At 37.7% G+C, this 15,195-nt stretch overlaps 1 protein-coding gene and 1 long non-coding RNA gene across 2 annotated transcripts; one reads left to right on the forward strand and one right to left on the reverse strand.

Moving 5' to 3' along the window:
• The first annotated feature begins 695 nt into the window (after positions 1 to 695).
• LOC7484104 (disease resistance protein RPV1) lies at positions 696 to 8,750 on the forward strand. Its single transcript, XM_024591905.2, has 5 exons — positions 696 to 1,341; positions 4,344 to 5,451; positions 6,571 to 6,834; positions 6,940 to 7,875; positions 7,987 to 8,750. Exons 1-5 carry the CDS (start codon positions 824 to 826, stop codon positions 8,551 to 8,553), a joined length of 3,393 nt encoding a protein of 1,130 aa, XP_024447673.1. The 5' UTR covers positions 696 to 823; the 3' UTR covers positions 8,554 to 8,750.
• LOC112325412 (uncharacterized) lies at positions 8,693 to 14,940 on the reverse strand. The gene is made up of 2 exons (XR_002979460.2): positions 10,239 to 14,940; positions 8,693 to 9,982 (listed from the first exon to the last, which is right to left on the reverse strand). It is a non-coding gene; the product is annotated as an uncharacterized LOC112325412 (long non-coding RNA).
• Between the last annotated feature and the right edge of the window lie 255 nt (positions 14,941 to 15,195).

Raw genomic sequence — 15,195 nt, forward strand, 5'->3', positions numbered from 1 at the left:
AATGTTGTATGTTAATTAACATCATTTTAAGAGAGAGATTATTAAATAAAATTCTAGTTTAAATAAGAATTTTTTGTAAAAAAAAAATTTGTTAAACAGTTTATTAGAGTTTTTAATATTATATTATATGATAGTTAGAGGTGTAATCTCTATATAAATTAAAGATTAATATATTGAGAATAAGTGTTTTGTTGAAAGAACAAATTAATCAATAAAGACTGAAAGGTTCATATATACAAATAATTGGGTGTTTTTATTTCAACAACTCTAGGGTTCTGCTCCAACAATTTCAGTTGACAACACGGAGGCTGTCAATTATATTTAAGCAAAGATTCTCTAGGTGAGCTCAGTGTATAATTAGCACTGAAGGTGATTTGGTATGCTTTCATCTTTCAGATTTGCTCCTTTACTTTAAATCTCAATGGTTTAGCTGAGTAATTATGATTGTTCTTATATCTTGAATATTATATTATATATATGTATGCACTTGGAGCATGCATTCCGTCTGAAATATTTGACTACATGTGCAATTATATGTATTTAACTTTTTTACCACTTTTTATGACTTTATGGTCTTGAAAGAATGTTATTTAACACGGGAATCTCTATAGCCAAGGGCTATGGGACAAACACAGCTGCACTGACCAACTTCTCATCAACTTCCACTCAACTTCTCATCAATTCCACAATTATTCATATATATCATCTTTTCAAAGTACTTCAAATTTGTGAGAAAATAACAAGCAAATTAACGTCACTCCTCTCCATACTCTTCAACCTACCTTTCCAATTTGCTATAGAGATTGATAAAACTGTCCCAGCTATGGCTTCCACGTGCTCTGAGTCTCCGTTCTTTTCTTCGTCTTCATCCTCTAGACATAGATGGAACTATGATGTTTTTCTAAGTTTTAGAGGAAAAGATACCCGCAAGAACTTTACAGATCATCTCTATACCGCCTTAATCCAGGCCGGAATTCATACTTTTAGGGATGACAATGAACTTCCTAGAGGAGAAGAAATCTCTCCACAGCTTGTCAAGGCAATTGAAGGATCAAGGATTTCTATAGTGGTCTTCTCCAAACAATACGCTTCCTCTAGATGGTGTCTTGACGAACTGGTAAAGATTGTTGAGTGCAGGCAAAAGATTGACCAGGTTGTTCTTCCTATATTCTATGATACGGAGCCTTCAGATGTCCGAAAACAGACCGGGAGTTATGCAAAAGCTTTTGATGAACATGAAGAACACTTCAAGGAAGAAATGGAGAAGGTCAACAAGTGGAGAGGAGCTCTTGCAGAAGCGGGAAATCTATCTGGATGGGGTTTAAACAATGAGGCAAATGGGTATATCTTTACCTTCTCTGTTCACAGATCCCCGCACATATGCAACATAACAATTTTTTTTATATTCTCAATTTAAGCTTGATATTTTCACTTCACTTATAACATGTATCCATGCTCATTTATGAATATCAATATTCAATTTACTAAATTATATAATAATAGAACTAGATCGATAAAGCCAACAAGACTTATGAAGGATTAGAGGTTCACCTTTCCCGTGAAAGTATTGCTAAAAATGTAAGTATTGTTGGAAGATTCAAAGGATTAGGCATTATTTTATTAATTGAATAAAAATTAAAAAGCATCGGTTTTTCATTGCAGTTTTGTGAGGGGATGAATTGTAAATTTACATAATATTTTTATTTATTTAGTTTTGTTTATTTTAGATTTAATAACTTTATTTATTTATTCATTGATTTTTTTTTAAATTTATTTTACTACTATGTTAATAATTTGCTTTTATATGATTATTGTAGTCTAAAAGTATATTCTCTTGATGCTTGATTTCAAAAAAGAAAGAGAAATTCATTTTATTATTTAACAAGAGATTGAAAATAAAGAAATAATTTTTTTAAAAAATGGTTTTGCTTTTGCTTTTTCTTATTTTCTTCTTTCAATCATTTTTTTTTCTTTTAAATTTTTTCTTTAAATATTATGTTGATTGAGATTTGATATTGATAACATGTTTCAATTTACTTTTCCATGGTTATTTTAGTTAAAAAAATTATTCATATTAGGTTGAATTTCATTATAAAAAATAATCAAATTTGATATTAAAATATTCCACATTGTTGTGAGAGGAATGACAATAAAATGTTTTCGAGCTTTCAATTTGCAAAAAAAAAAAAGATCAAGATTGAGTTATTCTGTTTATTTTTTTAATTAATTTTGGAGTTCTTTTAAGAGGAGAAATTAATTTTTTAGGTTATAAGAATTTTTCTTATATGAAAATAGATTATAAATTGAGTTTTAAAATAAAAAAAAATACACATGGTGATCTTTTCGACACTGCTTCTTTTTTAGGTTATAAGAATTTAGGTTTATAAATGAGATTGAAAATTGGATTTATAAATAACATGTAACTGTTTTTTTTTTTAATAAGGGCGAGCTTGGTTAGGCCACTACACCTGAGTTTTTATCATATGGCTCAAGTGAGTTGGGTACCTAGAGCCTCATGTTTTGTATTTTTTATATATATTTTTATAAAAATAAATTAAATTTCTTAAAAATTAATTAAGAATATATTTTAGATACTATTTTATTAGATTTTATTTATTTTTATTTTGTTTTGGAGTAAGATAGTAGAAATCTTTTTGTAATATTACCAAGTTTATTTGTTTGTTTATTTTTTGCAATCCATGATAATTGTTTTGTTCTTTTTAATTTTATTCGATTGCTTTACTGCGATCCTTTATCTTTTTTAACATGTATTTAAAAGAAAATAACTTAAAAATGAACTTATTAAATCTACTTGGATTCATAATCTAGATGGTGAGTTTGACAAATCGACCTGAATAGATTCAATATTTTACTATCTTAATATTTTTTTAATAAAATCATTTTGATTCTTTTTAAGTCAAATTATATTTTCAATATTCATTTATATTATCTTTAAACTCGCTAAGTTGACTGTGTCATATTAGATTAACTTTCACATAATTTAATTTAAAATTTAAGTTAATCATGAATCAAGATTATAAAGTTTTAAAGTTACCAGTTAAACCAAGTTTTGAGTTAATAATTAAAAAAAATTGCTAATGAGAATAAATTAACAATGTCTTGATATTTGTTTTTATATTTAATTTTTGTTTGTTCAACCCGCAACGTAGTATTGACTAATTTTCTAGTATTTAACTAATGTTGGATGTATATTAAAAAAAAAAAAAACTAATGTTGGATATAAATTTTTGGGCAAAAGCTCTGATAAATAGTGATAAATTGACAGAATAACTTAATTATATTCAATAAAAGAATTTTGTACAAAATATTGATACTTGAACACTAACTAATGTGTATAACACTCACACATTAGACGCTCTCTTTAATATTATCACATCACCCACTCACCGCTCACACTTTGCTTATTTTTCACTGAATCTCAGTTGCACACACAAATCTCTCTCTGATCACTTACGCCATTCTTCTCTTCTCACACACTGCACTAACTTTTTCGTGTATAAAATTGCTTGCTTGTTTACTATGAATGATGCTTGAACACCAACTAATTTATAATATGTTTTTCGTCAACATATAAGTTTTTTTTCAAATTAAATTTTTAAATGTTTTTGGAATGTTGTAATTTGATAATATTAAAAATAAATTTTACACCCTTTCAATCCTTCTTACAAGAAAGTGGCAGCATGTATATATGGGCTGTTAGGATATTGCCATTTGTGGCAATACCCCACCACTAAGCAAGTGGTTGCTCCATTAGTGCCACTAATGGTGGCTTGGTTTAAGGCTTTGTTGACCCCTCCATGTTGACAAATGTGTTGGAGGGGCTCACCATGTTTGCCTATAAAAGAGGCAATTATTTGAGAGCAAAGTGAAGAGAGTGCAAAGAGAATTGTGAGAGAAAACGTGAGTGTGAGTAGAGAGAAAGAGAGAGCTGTAATGGCAGCAGCCTTGCTGCCATTGCAGCAGCTGTAAGAGCAGCAGATGTAATCCTCCTACTCCATGTATCTCTATATCTAATACAATGACTCTCTCTCCCGTGGATGTAGGCGGATTTGCCGAACCACGTAAAATATTGTGTCAGTGTGCTTTACCCTCCTATGAGCAAATATCAGTACACCCCCAGTCCGCGCATGGGGTGCCGGAATTACCCAACATGGGCTGCTAGGTCTGTTGATAGCCTAGAGACTTAATAGAATATCATTTACAAGAAAGGTTGATTTTCAGGATGCACTTCCTTGATAGTTCTAGAGGGGCATGGGCTTGAAAATTCTGGATTAATATCTAACAACCTATACGCCATTGTTGTCTTCTTTCTCTATGAACAGATATGAAGCGGAATTCATCAAAAGGATTGTCAGTGATGTAGCTTGTAAACTGGGAAACAAAACCTTGCACGTAGCCAAGCACCCAGTAGGTATTTATTCCAGGGTTCAGGGAATTATTTCTTTGCTAAAAGGTGCAAAACCTGATGTTGGCATCGTGGGAATACATGGGATAGCTGGAATAGGCAAGACAACAATAGCAAAAGCTGTGTTTAACAAACTTTATTTTGGATTTGAGGGGAGCAGTTTTCTTTTGGATGTCAAGGAAATATCAGATAAGCCGAATGGTCTGGTTGAATTACAAGAGCGCCTTCTCCATGATATTCTGAAACCAAATGTTTGGAAGCTCAGTAATGTTTATGAAGGAATGAATTTGATCAAAGAACGACTTCATCGTAAGAAAATTCTTGTAGTTTTTGACGATGTGGACAAAAGGGAACAACTGGAGGCATTGATGGGAGAGAGATGTTGGTTTGGTGCCGGAAGCATAATAATTGTTGTAACTAAGAATAAGCATCTGCTAGCAGAAGTGGGGGTAGATGAAATGTATCATGCTAAAGAATTGGATCGAGATCAGTCTCTTCAGCTTTTCAGTTTGCATGCTTTTAGGGAAACCCATCCAGCAAAGAATTATGAGGAGCTGTCAGGAAAGGTAGTGGACTACTGCAAAGGACTTCCTTTGGCTCTACAAATCTTGGGTTCTCATTTATCCATAAGAGACAAAGCTGGATGGGAAATCGATATTGCCCATTGGAAAAATACTCCGCATGATGATATTCAAGGAAAGCTTAGAGTAAGTTTTGATGCACTGAATGTGGATACAAGCGAGATATTCCTTGATATTGCGTGCTATTTTGTTGGCAGAGACAAAGAATATGTAGCAGATATAGTAGGTGCTCGTTACGATTGCCATCCAGAAGTAGCTTTCAGAACTCTCATTGGAAGGTCTCTCATAACAATCGACACCGAGAAACAAAATAGGTTAAGGATGCATGATATATTACGAAAGATGGGAAGGGAGATTATTCGTCAAAGGTCGCGTAACCGTCCTGGAAATTGCAGCAGAATTTGGCTTCCCAAAGATGCATACAATGTACTCTCCAAGGAAATGGTAAGAGCTCATTACTTTGTATATTAATTGTTGTACTGTAGATTCATACACTTATTTATCTTATGAATTTCTTGTCAAATTCATAATTATCTTACATCAATATAATTCATCAACTTAGGATCACACATGAATATACAATATATCACAGCAAACAGTTAAAAATCTAACAATTTTTAGGAGACTTGTTTATATCTCTATAGCATGAATTTTCATTGTAATTAGAATAATACAAGTTTACTACTTAACTCTAAATATAAATTTCAAGCAAATTAAATTTTCATAACACAATAAATTGTTCCTATATATAGAATACCTTAAAAAGCCTGGTCTTTTTGGCCTTAGAATATCTTGACTGTGCTCAATGAAAAGACCCCTGTCACTGTCTTTTTTTCCTGCTTCTATCATTACCAAGTATTCTACCTTTAGGACAAACAATGTTAAGATAGATTGCAAAGTGGCATTTAACAAAAATCATTACCAAGTAATCATATGTGAAATCATTATTCTTCTCTCTGTCTAGCCATTTTTTTAGTAGCTATGATAAATATTAATGAAGTTCTCATTTAAAAAAAAAAAACATTAGCCAATGACGGGACATGGCCACCAAACACAAGTTCTAATGAAGTGCTTAAACAATGCTATCATATAGTATTTTATGGGATATTTGGACCACAAAAAACAAATTGATCTTAAAGAATAAAAAACTAGATTGAAATGCGTTGTTTCAACTTATTCTTCACCATCTTGCACTTTGAAGTGTTATTGCTTATATGAGCTTGTTAATGCTCATCTTTTTTCTAACTCCCTAATTGTTAGTGAATTCCAGCTTACCTTGTAAACTGGTTCGTTAATAAATATATCGATTGTTTTTTTCTTTTTCTTTTTCTTTTTAAAAAAAAGAATATATAACAGAAATGCTAGGTGGTCGTGGGTTCTTACCTGAAATTGGTATCAACAATCTCATCCGAAGAATATGCTTTTTTAATGCTTTTTTAATGCTATCCAATCTCATCCCTGATATTCTCATCCGAATATTTATGGGAAAAAAAAAACATATTCCATTATATATGTTTTAATTCTATAGTCATGATATTTTAATGCTTTTTTGGCTATTTTCAGGGAACAGATGCTGTGGAGGGTCTGGCACTAGATGTGCAAGAATCTTTTAACACAAAATCGTTTACAAAAATGAGACGTTTAAAATTACTCCAAATCAATGAAGCACATCTTGTGGGAAGCTACAGTCTTCTCCCCAAAGAATTGATATGGCTTTGTTGGTCTCGATGCCCTTTGAAATCTCTGCCGTCTGATTTTCACTTAAACGACCTTGTTATACTTGATATGCAAGAAAGTAAAGTACGAAAACTTTGGAAGGGGACTAAGGTAAAATATATGCAATAGGCACTCAAAATTCTCTGTAATTAAATTTAATTTAGAGTTACATTTTTTCACATAGCTATTTTTCTTATTTTCTCATTGCTTTGACAGATTCTTACCAAGCTGAAAATCCTCAATCTCAGCTCTTGCCCCTACCTTGCTAAAACGCCGAACTTCCAAGGACTCTCTAGTTTGGAGAGACTCATACTTACAGGATGCCCGAGTTTGGTTGAGGTACATCAATCTATTGGAAATTTGAAGAGCCTTGTTTTGTTGAATTTGGTGTACTGTGACAGCCTAAAGACTCTTCCAGAAAGCATGGGTAACTTAAAATCTCTTCAAACTCTGAACGTTGCTGAGTGCTCACAACTTGAGAAATTGCCAGAGAGTTTGGGTGACATAGAATCCTTAACAGAATTGTTTACAAAGGGTACTTCGATTAAGCAACTTCCTACTTCAGCTAGATATTTGAAGAAGCTGACAAAGTTATCATTTGGTGGATACAACAAAGTTTTCTACTCACCTGATCTACCATCTAAATCTTGGTTTTCAAGATTTTCATCGTGGCTTTCACCACAAAGCTGTTCTTGCTCCATAGATATGCTACCTGCTTCTTTCACTAGTTTCAGCTCATTGAAAGAACTAAATCTAAGTTATTCTGGTTTGTCTGAAGCTACAAGTTCCATTGATCTTGGGAGTTTGTGCTTTCTTGAAAATTTGAATTTGTCTGGACATGAATTCTTCAATCTGCCTTCTAGCATTAGCCGCCTTTCTAAGCTTCAATTTTTGACGGTTGAGAGATGCTCGAATCTTCTATCAATCTCAGAGCTTCCATCAAGTGTACTGTTCTTGTCTATCAATGACTGCACATCCATTGAAAGAGTAAGGGCACCACTTCAGCATGAAAGACTACCATTACTGAATGTAAAAGGGTGCCGAAATTTAATAGAGATTCAGGGTATGGAATGTGCGGGCAATAACTGGTCCATTTTGAACTTAAATGGCTGCAACAATTTATCTGAAAACTATAAGATGAGTCTCATTCAGGTTGTCTCTCTTTCTCTGTCTCTTCACTTACTTGAATACAAACATTTAGCATTTAAAAATGGTAGTTTTTCGAACTCAAGTTTTAATTACTTTCCTTGAACCAATAAGTAGGGATTATGCAAAGGTAAACATTATGATATTTGCCTTGATGGTGGTGAGATACCAGAATGGTTCAGCCATCGTGGAGAAGGATCTGCATTATCATTTCATTTTTCAGTTCCAGATGGTAACAAACTCCAAGCGCTGCTTCTTTGGGTTGTACTCTCGGCCTCCACCAATGAAGCCACTCGAGAATCATCATTTCTCCAGTTTGATATGTGTGTTGCTACTTTCAAAAATAAGAGCAATGGTATTGAATTGTTTGAGACGATGGCGGCAGTTACGTTTGACAGAACTATCACGAAGCATTCTTGGATACAGCATATACCGTTGATTGGGTTAGAGGAATCGCTGCAAGGTGTAGAGGAATTGGAAGTGAATGTCAAAATAAGCTTATATGATGTTCCAAAATGTTGGGTAGAAAAATGTGGGGTACATTTGATAATGGAAAAGAATAAAGCAGATTCAGATCAGGAGATTGATATTAATGCTCTAGGCTCTGATGATCAGCTGTTGGAAAGTAGTTTGACAAGAGAGTTGCAGAAATGGAAAATCACCGGTTGCAGTAAATTTGGATAGCATAAAACATAGAATATGTTTTTTTTTTTTGTTTTTTTTCCATGTTTTTGGATCACAGGGTGCTGGATCTGTGGTATTGTTTTCTTGGCATTTCGGACTGATAAATGAGTGACACAAACTTGCAAAGTCTATTTCAATGAGGACAATGGAACTGTATATTTATTTATCACCATTAATTTATTAATTGTTGTTGTGCTTGCTTCGGATCGTGATTCAAGTCGTTCTCTTCCATGTAGACGAATGAAGGGAAAGCTAAACCTAGTCCACCATCACTATGAACCAAGTTAATAAAAATTTCTATACATCTGTTGTTACCCATTTTTTAGCCATACGTGCTAATGGAGACCTTTTTTTACCAACCAGATTGCTGCCAGTTTCTGTTCCTTAAAACAAATTTATCTCACTTCTAATCCTTCATTAAATTTGTAGTCCTGGATGCATAGATGAATTTGGGTTTTTGAATCGCTCGATTTCAATATTAGGAGCTCAAAATATTCCTGTTTGAATATCTGACGAGAATTCTGCCGCGAGCAGGATTCTGACCAGAGTTGCACTAAAAACTCTGTTTTTGTCATGATTTTTCTGGTTGTTATTCTTAGGTTATACTCTCAGTCATATCGGGATGCTCGGCATTCGTCAGTTTTTGAATCAGATCAGGAGACCATTTTTTACCAACCAGATTGCGGCCCGAATCTGTTCTGTAAAATTTTTTTATCGATAGTCCTTCATGAAAGTTGTAGTCCTACATGTGTAGATGAATTTGGGTTTTTGAATCGCTTGATTTCGATATCAAAAACTCAAGATATTCACGTTTGAATATCTAATGAGGAAGTGAAAATTCTGCCGCGGAAATTCTGCCGCAAAAATTCTGCGCAGGAAGGATTTTGCCCCCCAAGTCTGCAGGACTGAATTGAAAAAAACTGAAATAAGGGAGTTAATTGCAGATAAAGACTGGAAGAGCTTGGCTGGGTTTTGGGAAGAAATAGAAAAAAACAGGGATAGGATTAGAAAATGACAGAATTTCTGCCACGAGGGGTTACGTTTCTGCTGCCTTTCTAAACGACACCGTCTCTGTCTTTTTTTTAAATTCACTTCTTTAGCTAAACGATGCTGTATGAGAGCAGCCCCATTTTGAATTAATGAGTTTGGTACTGTACCCCCATCTGCAACCTTTTCCCTCCTCTGCAGCCGTTTCCTGCCATTTTCTTTTTTTTCTCCTGTCCTTGCACTGCAGAAGACAGTCCTCCTTTGTACGCTAGGATTGCAGCTGCGGCATTGTACCTCCAGTGCCAGCTGGGGAAGAGGACGCAGTCACGCAGAAGGAGCCTGGCCATCATCTAAGGGTGGGAATTCCATCCCTAACACAGACGGCTGGGATGAGAGGGAGTGCAGGTTAGCCTCTATGTGTTGCTCGGCTATATATATGGGGCTGTGCAGAAGAGAAAGGGGGGAGTAGTTTTTTAAAAAAGAGACAGAGAGGAAGAAAAGAGGAAAGGAAGAGACAGAGAGAGTTTAAAGGAGGAGAGTTTCAAAAAAAAGAGGAGGACGCAGAGCAAGAAAAAAAGAAGGGAGAGACAGAGAGAGTAAATACAGAGAGAAAAGAGGAGGCGGAGAAAAGAAAGAGAGGGAGTTAGCATAAGGCTGAGGTTAGAGAAGCCGAAAATTATTGAGAACGAAGAGATTACCTTGAGTCTATCCTACTTTGTCGAACCGGGGTTTGCAAAGACTCTAAGAGGTTTTTGAAAAGCTCCTAACGGCAGAAAAAGAGGAAGGCTTGCTTCGGGTCATTGTTGGTGAAAGGGCAGAAGCTTTTCCACCGGTTGCATCTCGTTTCTCTGCATTCAAACGTGCAGGTTCAGCAGGTATGAGTCTTGATTTTCTTTTTTGCTTTAACATCAGTGAAGCTGTTTGTTTGGTTTTCTTTTCAAAAATCTGTTTTGCTGTTGTTGTTTTGGGACGATCGTTTTCCATCTTAGCAACAAAGTTGTATGCTTGCCCACTGAATCTCCCATGCCTTTAGATTATTATTCACGTTAGAGCTGCGTTTGTTTTTCCTTCTGCTGGTTACTCATACGGCGACTCATTTAGAGAGAAAAATGAGAGAAAGTCCTCTTCTGAAGGTGATGTGTCGGCTGGGTTGGAGTGTGTGTTCCTTCCTGCTTTCTTTGAAAGAGAGATAGCTGGCCATTTGATTTGTTGCTTCTGCTTTGGTGTCTTTGATATACATGATATAAAGGCATGCTCTTTCGGCTTTCATTTTTGTATAAAACCAACCATGGCAGCGTCATAAATTAGAAAAAGGAGAGGCGAGCAACGGGGTCTGTCTTAGGTTCGGTTTTCAAATGTTTAGCTTCCCTGTGTATATGAATTAATCCCTCCTGTCGAAGATGATGGGTCATGCTGTACTTAGGCTTTGAGTTGATAAGCTACGTTCAGTTTCTTGTTCTATTTGTTGGGGATTTCTGCTCCCCATGCGGAACGGTGGTGTTCATGATCATTACTCAAAAGAGGCTAAGCACACTGACACAATATTTAACGTGGTTTGGCTAATTGCCTACATCCACGGGAGAGATCAATATTATTAGAGATAGAGAAAGAATACAACACACGGAGGAGGATCACATCCACTCAACTCCCATCTCTCATTGCTACATAGGGCAGCAGCTGCATATGGCAGCAGGGCTGCTGGTGGCAGCCCTTCTCTTTCTTTCTCTCTTTTGTAGCTCTACTACAAGACTCTCTCTCTCATTTTGTGCTGCACTCTTGGTGTCTATTTATAGGCTTCAATGACAGCTCCTCTTGCTCCTTTGTCAACAATGGTGGTTGCCAAACTTACCAAACTTTGACATTAGACAATGGTTGTTGGCTGCCACCAACAACCCACCATTGTAGCCTCCTTCTTTGACAATGTCAAGAGGCTGCAAATGCTGCACCAGCAGCTCTCTTTGACTCTCACATGGCAGCCATCTTCTTTGACAATGGCAGCCATCTGCTTTGACAATGGCAGCCACATAATTGGCAATATTCCAACAATCACCCCCTTTGCCATTTATGTGGGCAATTGTCTTCTTGCTTCTTCAGCACACGCTTGCATCCTGCAGCTCTTCCAAGCTTACCATTCTGAGAACATCCTTGGCCAAGTTTACAGGTACTCGCCAAACCTTTCAATCACCAGAGTCACCAAAGCACACCTTTTCTCACACAAAAGGATCACTGCAACCAGATGGTCTGTCACATCACATCTAAAGAGTGTTAACGCTTGTCTTTGGGACAACATTCCCCTTCGAGTGTATTAACCATGCTCAATCCGGAATGATTTATCAAGCCTCACATCAAGGCTTACAACACCCCCTCAAATGGAAATATCTATTTCCGAGTGCGACAGTCATTATTTGAGTATTTCAATGTGATCACGAGCTCACCACTCTTCCAAGAGTCTACTCATCCCGGAGTTACGTCTGCCCTCTGTTCTATTCTAGGAACCACGCCTTACTTCTTCGTGAGTCTCTCGCTCTTAGTTCCAAGAGTCCAGGTAGCTCTCCACCTTTAACCATGGGGGCAACCCATTAAAGGTTGATCCATATCTGTCTTCATACTCTGAGTATTACAATGCCATTACCGAGCTTACCACCTTGACAAGAGTCAACTTGTTCCCGGAACCTGCGCATGTCCTCTGCTCATTCCTAGCAGTCGCGTCTTAATGCTCCACAAGTCATCCACTTATTGTCCAAGGCAAATGTTATCTAGCTCATTGATCTTTAGCCTAGGGGCATGAAAGTCAATCCTGCATTTGTATCCAAACTCATCATAACCATTTCATTGGCTATACACCTGTCCACTCATATCTAGCCATCACATTGGCTTTGAGGCGTTCTGAACTGGGCTCCTTTCATGGCCCTCACACCTTCTCTAAGGTGTCTTCGGCTTTCATAGGCGGTCACATCCTCCTTCAGCTGGGATGTATCAAAGTGGCTCCAAAATTCTCTACCACCATGTGGACTATGGGAGAGATAACTGCCACTAATTACATAGAAAGAGAAACTTGCGGTATACTCCTCGCAATCCTCCACCTCGATTTCTATGTTTGGAGCTTCTGTGCCTTTCTGCTTGACAGCTCCACCTACACCAACTCTCTTTGGTGTCTTTGCCTTTCATCATAGGCGGTCGCCTTTTATCACAGGCGTTGCACCCCCTCAATTAGGTGCCTCTGCAACAGCTCTCTTTCCATCCTTGTATGTATTGGAAAGGTCTTCGCTTGTTGTCTTCATCAAGAGCATAAGAGACTTCCTGTTGTACAACCTTCACACATAGTCTCTGCTCTGAGCTTCATCTGGGAACACTTCTTCTCCTTGCACCTGTTGTCTCATTACAGTACCTCGTTAGATCACGGGTACTCTTGCACAATCTCCGTGTGCCCTCGTGCAATTTCTGTTCTCCAGATTTCTCCCTATTCCTTGCTTATGTTTGACAGCAGCTCATCCTGTCACAACACCTGTTCAAGTCAAAATAGGGTGCCAATCTTTATCTCCTTGTTGTATTTCTCTTCCATTATCAGGGTCTTCATCAATTCTCCCTTGAGAAATCACAGTCACCGAAGCTAACTTCTTTGGAGAAATCACCACTTCATCAGATCCTTGAACATACGGAACCCAACTGTTCTCTTGTGTCGTCATCCTGCTAGTCTTCAACCGTTTCATTACAGACTGCTATATATATGAAAATAGTACCGTATGGATATTCCTTCAACTAAGCAAGTTCCCAGGAAAGATTGGAGGGGTCACACTGGTCCCGCTTAAAACCCAATCTCCTAGACAGAACTTCTTACGCCATATTTATCCATCGTACTGTCTTTCCGTATATACAACCATTTGCTAGCTTTGTTGCGACTTTCCTTTACAAGTGATCTGGGTATCCTGGTTTTATACCTGATTTCTCAACATCTGGCGAGACTACCAGTGCTTAGATTCGTCAAGATTGGTCTTCATCAATTTCAACTCTTCACCTCAAATCGTCCACTTGATCGGGTGTCCAGAGTATCCCAATTTTGCCTTCATTCGGCAAATAAAAAATCTCCTCATTTAGCAGTTCAACACATGTAATTGGGTAAACATGTGCACCTTCTTCTTCATCATCACCATCGACCACCATAATGACCTTCAGATGCCTCCTGATCGGGCAATCTCCTTTTGTTAATTCACCACCACCATTTCTAGTCACAATCTCAACGATCGGACCGTACCATTGCATCCGGAACAATCAAATTAGCTGGAAACAAGTCCGAAATCATCCAAATCGCATTTCAGACGGCTAAGATTTGATCAAAATAATTCTGGCCTGATGAGCGGCTCAGATTCAATCTCAAATCCGGTTGCACGTAGGATCAGCTACACTGGATCCTATCCCTCGGCTCGCGGTTCGGCTCCAACTCGGCTCGGCTCCAACTCAGCTTGGCTCATGACTGATGACGTGGCTGGTGGGTCCCACTATGCTGACGTGTCAGCTGACTGGTCGCTGACATGGCATGCCAACTGTGCATGCTGACATCACAATTATGCCATGCTGACGTCATCCTTATCCGGGTCAGTCTTGTGGGTCGAGTCATCTGGTATTCGGGTCGGGTCTGCCATTCGGGCGAAGAAGACGCGTGGCTCGCGTGTGGCGCGTTGGTGCGCGTGGGCAGCCTCCTCTCCGGCGCGTGTTGGCGCGTGCGGGCATGTCCCACGTCAGAATTTTACGCCGTTTTCACCAGTGGCTTCGTCTCTTCCTCCTCTACACAGTGGTATGGTCAAAACATAATTTTGACAACTTTCATTTTTGAGCAAAAATCAAACACCACTTTAAACCATAGGCTCTGATACCAATTGTTGGGGATTTCTGCTCCCCATGCGGAACGGTGGTGTTCATGATCATTACTCAAAAGAGGCTAAGCACACTGACACAATATTTAACGTGGTTCGGCTAATTGCCTACATCCACGGGAGAGATCAATATTATTAGAGATAGAGAAAGAATACAACACACGGAGGAGGATCACATCCACTCAACTCCCATCTCTCATTGCTACATAGGGCAGCAGCTGCATATGGCAGCAGGGCTGCTGGTGGCAGCCCTTCTCTTTCTTTCTCTCTTTTGTAGCTCTACTACAAGACTCTCTCTCTCATTTTGTGCTGCACTCTTGGTGTCTATTTATAGGCTTCAATGACAGCTCCTCTTGCTCCTTTGTCAACAATGGTGGTTGCCAAACTTACCAAACTTTGACATTAGACAATGGTTGTTGGCTGCCACCAACAACCCACCATTGTAGCCTCCTTCTTTGACAATGTCAAGAGGCTGCAAATGCTGCACCAGCAGCTCTCTTTGACTCTCACATGGCAGCCATCTTCTTTGACAATGACAGCCATCTGCTTTGACAATGGCAGCCACATAATTGGCAATATTCCAACACTATTGCTGTGAGAAACCGTGGGTTGTAAAGGCTTTCATCGTCCCTGCCTTCCGTGGCTTTGATCGTCACTTTGCAAATGGAATATGGCATAGGAATAAGTGGCTTATGGGTGCAGGAGAAAGAGTAAAAAACGTGAGGGAAGGTCTGTCTAATTAAAGAAAAAACGTGAGGGAGGGTCTGTTTAATTAAGGGACTTT

Source organism: Populus trichocarpa, unplaced genomic scaffold (assembly GCF_000002775.5).
Source record: "Populus trichocarpa isolate Nisqually-1 unplaced genomic scaffold, P.trichocarpa_v4.1 scaffold_25, whole genome shotgun sequence".
Lineage (NCBI taxonomy): Eukaryota > Viridiplantae > Streptophyta > Magnoliopsida > Malpighiales > Salicaceae > Populus > Populus trichocarpa.